The 12844-nt window shown below is 47.5% G+C and overlaps 1 protein-coding gene across 4 annotated transcripts in view; it reads left to right on the forward strand.

The window, feature by feature from the left end:
- CFDP1 (chromatin remodeling protein CFDP1) overlaps window positions 1-12844 on the forward strand; it is a 49691-nt gene that overhangs the window by 7802 nt on the left and 29045 nt on the right. For 2 of the 4 annotated variants that reach the window (XR_014947719.1, XM_015873826.3), the window contains one exon: window positions 9702-9806. Coding sequence is in view for 1 of the 4 variants with exons in the window: in XM_015873826.3 (XP_015729312.1) it covers window positions 9702-9806 (105 nt within the window). In the remaining 3 variants the exon portion in view is untranslated. Of the gene's footprint in view, window positions 1-4007; window positions 4166-9701; window positions 9807-12844 lie in introns of those variants that run through there. The other 2 variants (XR_014947720.1, XR_014947721.1) reach the window with 2 other exon arrangements.

The raw sequence follows: 12844 nt of genomic DNA on the forward strand, positions 1-12844 counted from the left end.
GTGATGCCCAGATCACTGGTGCTCCTGTGCTGAGATACAGGGGACCTGAGTTCCCTCAAGCACTACTTGTACCAAAACATCTGGGAAGGGCCAGGAAGGGCTTGGCATCCAGCTGTGGGGCTGTTGCACATTGAAGCAAATGACAGACGTAAAGATGTACATGTAGCATCTGGTAAGTAACCAAGTGGTTATAAACTTCAGTCATTGTTGTGATTTCTGGGACTTATACTGTCCTAAGTTGATATCTTACCTGCCATAGTGTAGAGGTTGATTTTAATATCTGATACTTCTTGCATGTATCTTCTAAGGTATTCCTGCGAACAAACTCGTTCCTCAGTTTGTGCTGCTTTGTGGGCTTTCAGCTTACTTTGAGGATTCAGGAAAAAACAGCACGTTATTCCAATGGACGTTAAGGACCTGATGTTGGCCCCTAAGTTGGTTCAGTAGATTTTGGTGGTGGAATTCATAACTTTTTGACCAGTAGAAGTGAGGTGCTGTGGTGGAGGGCAGGTTGGAGCCTTTTGGAGGCTTGCCTGTGCTGATCGAGCCTTTTATCATCTGATAACACATCTCCCCTTTGCACAGGAATGCTGTTGATGGTGGGAAGTGTGCAAGCAGTGTCCACGGTTTCTTTTTTGGCTGCCCTGTGGAATCCTAGGGGTCATCATATCCAGGGACAGGTCTGGTGGAGCTGGGTGGGGAGGCTTGAGCCCAGACCATGGCACTGAGGGCCATGGCTTAGTGGGTATGGTAGTGGTGGGTTGGTGGTTGGACTTTGGATGGTGTTGGTGGTCTTTTCCAACCTTAATGGCTCTCTGAGATATGGAACTTGCTCTGGGCCCTGAATGTGGTATGCTGCTCAGGAGAAGTGTTGACCTGTGCACAACAGGGTTGAAACTTGAATTCAGTTCTCTGCAGTCACAGGGTGCTGGTTTTTTTCAGAGATTTCTTTATGCTGTTTTTCTTTTTTTTTCAGTCTTAGCCTGTGTGCTTGTTGAATAGAGGAACACTGCCTGTCAGGGCAGAAACAGAGGACTGCTCTCCTGTTTCTGGTCAGATCTGTTGTCCCCTTCCAGAGCTTCACACCCACAATCCCTGGTCCTTTTCAGGAGAGAGAAGGTGGGAACAGCTGCAGGAAAAGTAATCAGATTTGTGAGAACAGCCTGAGCTTTCCAAAAGCTCGGCTTCTAATTTCCTTCTCAGTAGCTGTGAGGTCCCCTCTGTCCTCAGGTGACAACCGAGGCCAAATGGGAAATAAAGGGAATGGAAGCCAAGCAGCCTCGGAGGTGATCTCCTGTTTTGTTGCTCTGCTTGGAAAATGAGTAAGGTAGCAATCTGAGCAATAGCCAGAGTGGGGAGACTGCTGAGAGGGATGAAATTAATTCATTTCAAAGGGACAAAGAGCCTGGGGAATTTGCTCCTGCAAGACTCAGGATTTAGAGCTGGCATGGAGAGCAGTTTTAAGATTGTGTAATTGTCCATCTGTGTTCTTGCTCTGTGGCCTCAGCATGGCTCAGCCAGATGTGTTAGGCTAATTAACTCCGAGAGAACATGTAATGCCATTAACTCTCGCTTTACCTTGTGCTGCTTTTCAGGAAGATCAGGTGATGCGCATGGAGTTGGCAGCACGCTCACACTTCTTGCTGGCTGTGAATCTTGGTCGTTTGTTTTGTGCTCAGTGGAAGAAGGTTGCTTTTAAAATCAGAAGGATTGGTAGTTGGGGTGTACACCTTCCATTTACTGATGTAGGTAGTGGGCTGCTTGACAGCTGAAGGCTGATGTGTGTGTGATGTGTTCCATATGTGCTTATGTATTGCTTATATGTGTGAGTGAGCAGGCACCTGGGCATTACCAGAATCTGAGCTCTTTTTCTTTTTAAATACAGAGCAAAGTGAACTGAGTTAATTGGGGCAGAGGAAGAAACCCCTCCATGTCTTTTAGTGTCTTTTTCAGGATGGCTTTGATGGCAGTAGCAAGGAAACATTAGGAAAATTAAGGATGGTAAATAATGTCAGTAGCCCTTTAAAAAGCCATTCCAAAGTCTCGTCATCTATTTGAGGATTAATAGATCTTCTGGTTTGTAGTGATGATGATAATACGTGTTTATAGAAGTTTGTCTTTGGCCACTTCCAGTCCCTTACCACTTCCTCCATGAGGCTCATACAATGTGAAAACCTGCCTTTACACTTTCCCAGGATAGGAGGAGGCTGGGGATGTTGCTGTGGGACCTGAAGGCAAAGTCAAATGGCCCAGAATTACATGGCATTTCAGTGTGAGTGCTGCTCAGAGGCAGCAGCCTAAAATGGGACTGGCAGCTTTTCTCTGCAAAGCACCAAAGTGCTGATCTTGGCATAAAGGAGTGAAGGAAGCAGCCTCCTTTCTCCTGTCCTTACGGGGTTGTTTTTCCTACAGGTCAGAGCTTGCTTTGGCTATCCACGGTTTATATTGGCTTTTTCCAATTTCAAAAACAGCTATTGATTTTTTTTGGAAGCCATTAAATGAAAATAGGCTACTTTACAAAAAAAGGCTTTAGCATGAGAATGTTTCTGGAGCACGTTTTGATAACCTTCCCTCTGTGTGCATCAATCCCCAGGGATCACAACTGGGGAAATGCTTATGTTGTGTAATGCTGATTGACACAAGGGTGGGCTGGAGGTGGGGTCATTAAGTGTGAGCAGGAGTAAGGTGCAGTGCTGGCTCACTCACACATAGGCATTTGCCACAGAAATCATAGTGACAAAGCCATCCCAAGCTTGAAGAGTGGCTTCTGAAGTAAATCACAGTCTGCTTAATATGCTTTGAGAAGGGGGAAGGCCTAACGAGCAGCTCCAATCCAGGATTTTCATTAATGGATGTGCTGATGGGGCTTCTGCGTAGCTGGGGAAGTGGGAGGACAGAGTTCTGTGTGGAAAGTATCAGAGAGCGATGTCTGTTGTGTTATTTGGTGCTGGGGAACACGCTGACTTCTGGCTTTCTTCTTTGTTACTTTGCTTTTGAAAATCCCAGTGTCTGAGCAGACATCCAGCTGAAATTTGACTTGTGCTTCTAGAAAGGTTTGATTCTTTTAAGCTGGTTTTATCTGTGTATGTTTGTTTGTTATTTTTCTCTGGAAATCAGTGTGATGGAAAAGAAGGCTCAGCTGAGGTCTCCGAAGGTAGAAAGTATCTCAAAGTATCTCTTAAAAAGATGGCTTGACCTCCAGGTAAACTTGGGTTTATTTGGGCACACTATCTGTGGGTTCCTTCAAGGATTTTCTTCCTGTGGTGTGTGGAGTTAGTGTGGAAATACTTAGTGGGTGAGAAGCTTAAGAAACGAATCCCTCCCCTCTCCTGTGTGTAATGGAGGAGACGTTATTTCTGGCTTTGAAGCAGTTTCCTGGCTTTTAAAGATCTCAGTTACCTGTTCAGGTTGCACAGCTGTCCTTCTGCTGTTGGGCAGACAGGGGCTCTGTGGTCCCTCTGTTGGTGCCTTTGCACAGGGCCTTAGATCCAGTCCCAGCTCCTTGCTGCTTGCTGTGTTTCCCTTGCTTCCACACTGCTGTCTCGTTCCTGACAGCTCCAGGCTCAGTAGGGGCTTTGATGTCTGCTGAGATGCTGGCAGAGCTGGCTCTGCAGCACACAGGCTTGGGGGTTTCCCCTAATGGAAAGCATAGCTCGCCAGATGGTTGTTTTTCTTTTGCAACACAGAGATTCTGAACCAGAAAGGTTTTTCTGTTAGCCTGAAGGGAAGGCAAAGCTGTTCTCTGCCTCACCATCTCATTAACACATTACAAACGGAGTCAAGCTTAGCCTTTGCCCCATGGGGATGCTCTGGCTTTGTGGTGTATGTTGGCTTCTCCTGTGATCCTGTAGCGTTTGTGTCCAGTGTTTGCAGCTGTAAGTGAATTTTGAACCCTGACTTATGGAACGTACTGTATTCCTCCCTTGGGCAAGAAAGAAGACCTGCAACAGGGAAGTTGTGCTGCTTTGCAGGAGTTCAGGGGTTACAGAAATCTGCTTCACTTTCAGCATACCTGCGCCTCATAGTGCCAAGCTCAGAGGACTGTCACACTGCACGCAGAGCAGCAGCATCCATCCGTTCCCCTGGATTGCTCAGCTTAAGAGATGTGCTCTGTAATTTGCAGGTAACCCTTTTGGGAGCTGCAAATAAAATTCTGGGAGACACAGACCTCAAAGAGCCCTGTTCACTGTGCTGTACCTTTTGCAGGTCTCAGTGGGAGCTCAGTAGCTGGAGTACTGCTTCCCTTTGGATTTGGAGAGGTAGCAAGTGGAGGCTTAAACAAAGCCCAAAAGCTTGGACAGCATCTGCAGCAGCAGTGCTGCCCTTGTGTTTCCTTCACATCTGACATCATCATAGAATCATCATAGAATCACAAGGTTGGAAAGGACCTACAAGATCATCTAGTCCAACCGTCCTCCCTTTACCATACCTACAGAATACCACTAAACCATATTTCATCTGTCATCAGGTCCTTGTTACACAGGAGCTGATGGAAAATCGTCATTTTCTTCACGGATTTCAAGAAGCACTTCAGCATTATTTCTGCTAAAGCACCATTCACCTCTGCTTAGTTTCAGTTGAATTGGTTTGAGGTGCAGCCTGGGCTCATTGCTGCAGTAGCAATGCAACCTCCTGCCAGGAACAGCACTAAGCAGGCAGCTTGGCCATTGCCTGACTGGGGAGAGCTCCCATCTGATTTGTGTCTTGTTAAAAGCCAGCCAGCAGCTTCCCTGCAGATAGGCAGCCTGCAAAATTATCAGTTGTTCCAGCCTGGTCTTGTCTTTATTGCCTCAGGGAACAGGCTCCATCTCCCAGGGAATAGAATCAAACAGAGAATCGCTCAAGCTGGAAAAGACCCTAAAGATCATCAAGTCCAACCACAGCCCAATCATCCTACCCTAACTAACAACCCTGCACTAAATCATGTCCATGAGCACCGTATCCAAACAATTTTTAAACACATCCTGGGCCAGCCCATTCCAGTGCTTAACAACCCTTTCTGTAAAGAAGTTTATCCTGATATCCAACCTAAACTTACCCTGGTGCAACTTGAGGCCATTTCCCCTCATTTTGTCACCAGTGAGAAGAGACCAACCCTGCTCTCACTGTAAGCACCTTTCACATATTGGAAGAGAGCAATGATGTCTCCCCTCAGCCTCCTGTTCCCCAGACTAAACAGCCCCAGTTCCTTCAGTCTCTCCTCATAGGCCATATTCTCCAAGCCCTTCCCCAGCCTTGTTGCCCTTCTCTGGACCTGCTCCAGCACCTCCTTGTCCCTTCTGTACTGAGGTGCCCCAAACTGAATGCAGCACTCGAGGTGAGGCCTCACCAATGCTGAGTACAGGGGCAGGATGACTTCCCTAGTCCTGCTCACCACACCATTCCTGATACAAGGCAGGATGCCATTGGCCTTCTTGGCCACCTGGGCACACTGCTGGCTCGTATTCAGCCCACTGTCCATCAGCACACCACGGTCCCTTTCCAACAGGCAGCTTTCCAGCCGCTCCTTACCAAGCCTGTAGGGTTGCTGTGATCAAAATGCAGGACCCCACACTTGGTCCTATTGAAAAGCATACAGTTTGCCTTGGCCCATCAATCCAGTCTATCCAGGTCCCTCTGTAGTGACCTTCTACCCTCAGGCAGATCAACACTCCCTCCCAACTTGGTGTCGCCTGCAAACTTACTGAGGGTGCACTTTTGTTTGTTTTACAATACCTTGTAGATAAAGTATTGCTTGTTCTTCAAGTGATCATTCCAGAAGGCAACTTAATGAGGTTAGACATGGATGGGGAATATTGAAAAAAGGATAATTAGCCTCATTTTTCCCCCCTTTCTCTCTCTGTGATTCCTCAGAGCTAGCACTGTTAAGATAATGTGAAACGTTCTGTAATTGTGTCAGGTCTAAACTAGAATAGGATTCCCAAGTGAGGACTGAGTGTCCTGAGTGCAAGTGATGAAGAGCTGGCATTTTCCAGACCTGCTCTTTAAGGAGGTCAGGGAGATGGCACATTTATGCTGCTGCTACTGGGGGATCTTAGCAGTCCTCTCAGCTCCCAGCCCCCACACACCCAAATAGCAGCAGGTGCTTTCTCACCTGATGCTCTCCAGGTGTTTTGGTTAGAAGAATGCAATTAAGACACTTGGGGTTAAGCTGGGGGGATTTTGGCCCTTGTGTTGCACAAGGCTGTGGTCACCCAGCAGACTATCACCAACAGGTCCTAAAGATGACACCTGTTAACATTAGAGGTGCTCTGCCATCTGGTTTCTAGCTTGATTTGCTTAAAACGATTTGAAAGAAGACCTTTCTGTTCTAGTTGCACAGTACCTTGTCCAGTAGAAGTCTCTGTGCTACTGGACACCAGCAGAGTCCAAAAAAATTAATAACTCTCTATGTTTTGGGAGTTTTATTATGCAGTTTCACAGCATAGCAGAGTAATGAAATCTTTACAGAGATGTGATGAGAGTGAGTGGTTTTGTGTATGAATTCCAGGGTCTGCCAGTGGCCATGATGCTTGTTCTGCTGCTGACAGTACACTTGTTGTCATGTTTATCCCTGGTTTGCAGTGTGTGAATAGTATCCCAGTAAACATTCAGGCAAATAATTATTTATCAAGTATTTACAAGTGAAAGGTCTTGTAATTTTCTTTAGTAATGACTGTGATTTCTTCCAGCTGCATTAATGGCTCCTGCTTCTACCCATGAAGAGCAAGAAATGTTTTGATTTCTACATGGGGAGTTATTGTCTCCCGTAATAATGTAGATCAGAGGAATACTTTCCCCTCCCTGGCCTGAGATCTGAGGAAGGATGAAATGTGCAAAACCTGAGTTAATACACTGTAAAGCCCTTTAATATTCCTGCCTTTGTCACTCCTATGGAGTGGTACAGGAGTGCTGCTGGCACTAGCCCAGCGACAGCCTGCCTTGGAGCTGCTGTTTTGTTTTATGAGGCAATCAGGGGGTCTTGTGATGGCATCGCCTACAAAGGTCAGTTTTAATTACATTCCTGACACATTCCTCTGTCCCCAGCTGGGCAGTCCTGCTGGAACAGGTTGCCCACAGCTTTGCGGCTCCATTGCTGTGATGAGCAGTTTCAGATACACACTCTGCAGCTGCCGACAGGCCAGAGTTGGGGGGAAAATAAGAACAAAATGTTTTATTCTGTGCCCAGCCATTGCTGCTGGTGCCCTGAGGTGCTGGAGCAGGCAGCCATCAAACACAGGCTGTGTTCTGTGTTCTACCCTTCTGCCCCAGGTAGCAGAGTGATTTCTTTGCTACCGTTGTCACTGTGCCAGAGCTCTCCTGTGCATGATGCTGAGGGGGTTCAGCAGGTACAGGTGTACAAGCTTCTCCTCTCCAGCCTTGTTGTGTTTTTATTCATTGGCTACTTTTTAGCTTTGGAAGCTATGACACTTCTGCTGGTCCAGCAGACACTGTGCCAGGCTGCAGGCTGGCAAACTCCTGGAGATGTTTCTCGTACTCTTCTTAGCTTTGTGCTCTGCCTCAGCCATTAGGAGGGAGGTTGGTCAGCTTTGGGTTGGAGAAGCAGGAGGGATTGTGATGTTAAGACCAGGGGCCCTATGCTCAGAATCCTCCAGTGCTACAGGGTTTACGGAGCTGCTTTCCATCATGCACCTCAATTTAATTGCTGTTTAATTGCAGATTTCTCTTGGGTTTGTGGAAGTTGAGCATGCAGCCCTCTAAGGAGCTGGGCTGTCACCTTCTAGTGCAAAGTGGGATATTGTGTATTTTGTTAATGTCATCTGCTTTTCTCGGCCAGCTATATTCAAGGCCCACAAGCTCAAAGGTTGGATATTAGGAACAATTTCTTCTCCCAAAGAGCAGTGATGCAGTGGCACAGCTGCCCGGGGAGTAGGGGAGTCACCGTCCCTGGGGGACACCCAGAGCTCTGGGATGTGGCACTGAGGGATGTGGGCAGTGGGCACGGTGGGGTTGGGCTGGGGTTGGTCTAGGTGATCTTTTCCAACCTTAATGATTCTGTGACCCATGATAATTGAAGGACCCATGACCCCGATGTTCTTCATGGTGTGTTGAGGAGCAGACAGGCTGGCCCATGGTGATTCTCACATACAAACAGGCGGATTGTAGTCATCGTGGCCTTGGAGGGGGGCTCTGGGAATTCCAGCTAATTGCTGCCTGGAGACACAATTGATTCTGCTGAAGGAAATTCACATTACGCAGAGTAAGCTTTGGAGTATGATCACTGTGTGGTGCAACTACTATTAGAGGGCTATGAGTGGGTTGTGTTTGGGATGTCTGAAGTTGCGATGATGCTGTAGCAAGGCTTTCCTTTCCTCCTGGACTGTTTTTTCCACCCACTCCTTTCCAGCCTGATCCAGCAAAGGCTTCCGAGTACTCACAACTTGGGATTTGCCTCCATTCATGTGGCTACCACCCGTTTTAAAGGGGATGAAATGGGGTTAATGTGTTCTGCACTGGCAGCACAGGGCTGAGCAGGAGGTGTTTAGCACAAGAATTGATTATTTCTGAACTTGCATTTTCCACTGTATTTGCTAGGACAGTTTCCCTTCCATGCTGGACACTAATTCATTGTCAGCAGTGGTTCTGTATGAGGGGGATTTCAGGGCACTGGTGCCTCTGGGCTTAACAAATAACTGTGCTGTGCTTCCCTCGCTGCCAGCCTTTGGAGCAGCAGTCCAGCTGGCTCTGCACGTGCGTGGGTTTCTCCAGGTCCAGCAAGAATCCTGCAGCCAGCACTACGAGGGAGGCACTGAAGGCTGCTCACGTGTTGCTGCCCCAGCTGCAAGCTCTGATGCCTGGCTTGCTCTGCAGGAGCTGTTGGCTTGCCAGGGTAGGAGGCAAGCAGCATTCAGCCTGAGTTTTAACAGGACAGATCCTCCAACTGAGGAGACTGTCAGCAAAGGATGTGATACTGGGCTGGCTGAACTGCGAGTCAGGCTGCCTCCGGGTCTGTGCTCTCTGCAGATAGAGCCCCAGGGCTTGGGAAGAGCTTACGGATTTCCTTTTGAAGGGAGCAAAATTGTTAGCTTGGCAACCTCATTAAGAGCTGCTGAAAGCGTGAAAAACATGTTGCTGGAGGCAGGTCATTGCAAATGAGGGGATAAAGTGGATGGGGTTTCTAGCAATTAATTATTGAGTGGTTTTCCAGAGATTCTTTCTCATGTTTGTAATTCATTCACGACAGTTAGATGCTGTATTGATTTATAACCTTTTTGACGTTCGATATATTATGCCCTCGGGGTCCAAACAAAAATTAACTGGAAAATGAGAGTGCATCTCAGCCACCCTGCCTTATTGGAGCTTTGTGCCCCACACCAGCTCCCTGCTCAGCCTGGGCTGCGGACAAGGCCAGGCCTGTGCGGTTGTTGGCACTGCAGCTGGAGTGCCAACTTAGTGACCTGAGTAGAGCTGGGTGGCTCTGAGTGGCCTGTTTGAACGAATAAGCTTTCCTGTTCATTTGGAAACAATCCCCCTGCTCCCCCAGCTCTGATTAGCTACTCCTTTTTTCTTCTGTGAACAGAGTAATTGCAGTGAAATCAAAGATGCAAGTTCTTTGGTGCACAGCTGATAGAGGTGGTCTTTGTGCAGTGGTGAGCCCAGCAGACTAGCTCTTGTACCTGCTTTCTGTGTTTCATTGCTGGATCTTTGTTTGTTTTTTTTTGTATTCTTACCCTCTGGTTTGTCTATTTTCTCTCCAACAGAGTGACTAAAGAAGTGGACTCAACCTCAAAAGAAGCAAAATCTTTTCTGAAGCAGCAGGAGAAGTGGCAGACATCAGCTCCTGGTTCCATCCCAACTGTCTCTGGGTGAGTCTGTGGTTTCTCTGCCCTGCACAGCCAAGAGAGAGATGGTGCTCATGTTGATGTAGCAGGCTTTGCCCTGTGGTATATAAGCTGCTGGATGTGTGTTTTCTGCAAGGTTTTAGTGGGAACAAAACCAGGCTGGGAAGGCATGATGTTCTGTGGGGAGGGAAGCAGGGGGAGCGAGCTGTAGTTCCTGGTGACTCACTGCATAGGAGAACACTTGAATTTCTCAATCCTTGTAAATCATTCGTCCTGGTAAGGAAATACTGTTTTGATCATCCTGAATGACATGATGAAACTGGAGGTAACTCAGAAACATGCCTGAAACTGCCCGCAGTTCCTTTGGAAGGTGCTTTCCTCAACCATAAGAACTCATGATGGGTTGGACTATGACTTGTAAACTTCAGGGGAGCAATTTTATGAGGCATGTTTCAGCCTCTCTGATGTTCTCTAATACCATTTCAGTGAGGATTTGACGCTTCTTTTTCATGCTCTAGCATGTAATGCAGAGATTATCATAATGCTGTCAAAGCAATGATGGGGTCAGGTCCCCTGGGCATCTGACATAACTGTGCAGTTCTCAATGAGCCTGGGAGATCACTCATTTCTGGTGAACACAGGAGATGCTTCTCTCCCAACACTGATTTTTATTGTTGGTCATTTGCATTTACATTTGGAAGGCATTAGCTGGGTACAATTTGGTCACACAGAAACACGACCTTTCAAATAAATACATTCTCCTTCCCATCTGCTGTGGAGCAATTCTCTGGCATGAGTTAAGGCTGCCTTTTCCTGAGATAGAATGGGATTCAGTGGCTGCAGCTGGGTTGTCACATGTGTTTCCAGCTAAGTGCTGCATAGCTCGTGGTTGGATCAGGGTAGTGAGAGCACAGTATGCAGCACGTGTGATTTAACAGCTGCTGTTCCCTGAGATGAATGAACAAGTAAATGAGCATAGTTACTGTTGTTCATGCCACACAACAGTTTGTTCCTGCAGGGCTCACCAGTTTTACCGTCAGTGTTTTGTAGGGAGTTTTGTGCTGCAAAACCTTTGGGTTGGGTTGGCACTCTTGCTTCGTCTTGGCTGACCACAGAGAGGGTTCAGGTGGTAGCTAATGGTCCTGCAGACTGTTGGCCCTCCTGTCTCTCCCAACCCATCTTTCACCCCCAGCAAAATCCCTACTGCTCTGAGTGCAGGCTGGCTCTGTAGCTCACTAGGAGCATCATTATGAGACTTAATTAGGTCATCATTCAGCTTGCCAGCATGTGATGTTGCAGTGACAGTTACTTGCCCCAAATGTGAGGAGTCATGGCTTATCCAGGGCTTGTGCATCTTGCCTTCCCTCAAGGCAGCAACTGCACTTCCCTTTCACAGCCTGCTGCAGAGTTCCCTGCATGTTATGCAGAGCCACAGCTTTGTGTTTTGCTCGGTGTGAGGAATTGACCAGCACTCTTGTTACTATCCAAACCTCGAGTTCACTCCTCTGGAGAACAGAGCCACAGGATCTCTGGTGACATGCTAGGGCATTGCTGGGGGAAAGATGGAGCCTGGTGTGGCCTGATGGCTCTTTGCTGGTGCCCTTTGGCTACTTTGGCTAAGTTTTGAGTTCATTCCTCACTTGCACATTGAATTAGGCATCTAGTTGTGGTCAGTATTGCTAGAAGGCACTGAAGTGCATGTAATTTGGGATCCTAGATGTGCCTCTGGACACCCATTGTTCAGTGAGCCATTGTCAGCCTCCAGGAACTTTATACCTGCTATGATTAAATAACAGAAGTAAATAAGTCTGTGTGCAGAGTGTATGAGCAGCTCGGAGTGGCCTTTCCATTTGGCTTTTCTTTCTTTACCTTGCAAGCAGCCTGAATTATTTCTGGATGCAGCCAGCCTACCCTGTATTTATTTAATTTCCTTTCTCTAAACAGACAGAAGTAATCCAGGAAAGCAGCAGTCACAAAACCAAACATCCGGTCCTGCATCTCTGCACTGCAAACCCTGCAGCTTACTGGTCCAGGGGAAGGGATGTTTGGGGCTGAAAGAGCATTTCCTGAATGCGTTTAATGTCCATACCGGATGTGCTATAAAAAGCTGGAGTTATGCTCGTAAAGGACACGGGGGTGGTTGAAGGGGAGTAAGTTAAACACTTGGCTGTAATTAAAGCCAGGAGTACAAAACAGCCCACCCGGTTCTCTCAGCAGTCTGTGCTAGGAAGTTCAGCAGCCCTCAGTTCCCAGGGCTGTGGTGGTTTCTCAGCCTCTCAATGATTCTTGATTCCCATCATGTCCTCCCGTGATACCCAGCTCCTGGGACATCGTATGCACAGCTGGCAATGGTACATCAGCGGCTGGTGTTGCTTTGGTAGGCTGTCCTGGGGCTACTGCTTTGTTCCAGTGGTGTTTCTGTAGTACTGTTAGGTTGCATATTGCTAATGGTGCTGTCAGAGATGTCTGCTAGAAGTGATGAGGATTGTCCTCTGTATGTCTTACCCTTGGAGACACCCAAAGTCTGGCTGGACAGGATTCTGAGCACCTGATGGAGCTGTGGGCATCCCTGTTCGTCACAGGGGAGTCAGACTAGATGGCCATTAAGGGTTGCTTCCAATGCAGATGGTTCTGTTCTGTGATACAGAGGCTTATGTCCCTCTGTGCATGGTGGTGTTGCACAGAGTGGTGTATCTGCAGCAGTTATGAAAATGTGCAAGATGAAAGAAAAAACATAGTTGGTGGATTTTGAGATGCCCCTCAAGGCAGCTGTTTCTGCACAGCCTGAGCAGGAGCCGTGGCAAAAAAGGGAGGTTTCACACTTGCTTTGTTCTTGCATTTGCTTATTAACCAAAACCATTTGTAATTAAATGTGGACGTGCTCACTCAGCCCAGCTGTTGCTTTTCTGTTTGATCCTGCCTGAAATTACAGCAATGGCTGCGTGACCTCCTGGGCCTTTCCTTGCCTTGTAGGCTGGCAGAAATGCAGGGTGAAATCCACCTTTGAAGTGAGCAGGGTTGGTAGGCATGGTACACACTGATCCCAGGCTGAGGTCGGTCCA

Source organism: Coturnix japonica, chromosome 6 (genome assembly GCF_054131305.1).
Source record: "Coturnix japonica strain WE chromosome 6, WE-NBRP24, whole genome shotgun sequence".
Classification (NCBI taxonomy): Eukaryota; Metazoa; Chordata; class Aves; order Galliformes; family Phasianidae; genus Coturnix; species Coturnix japonica.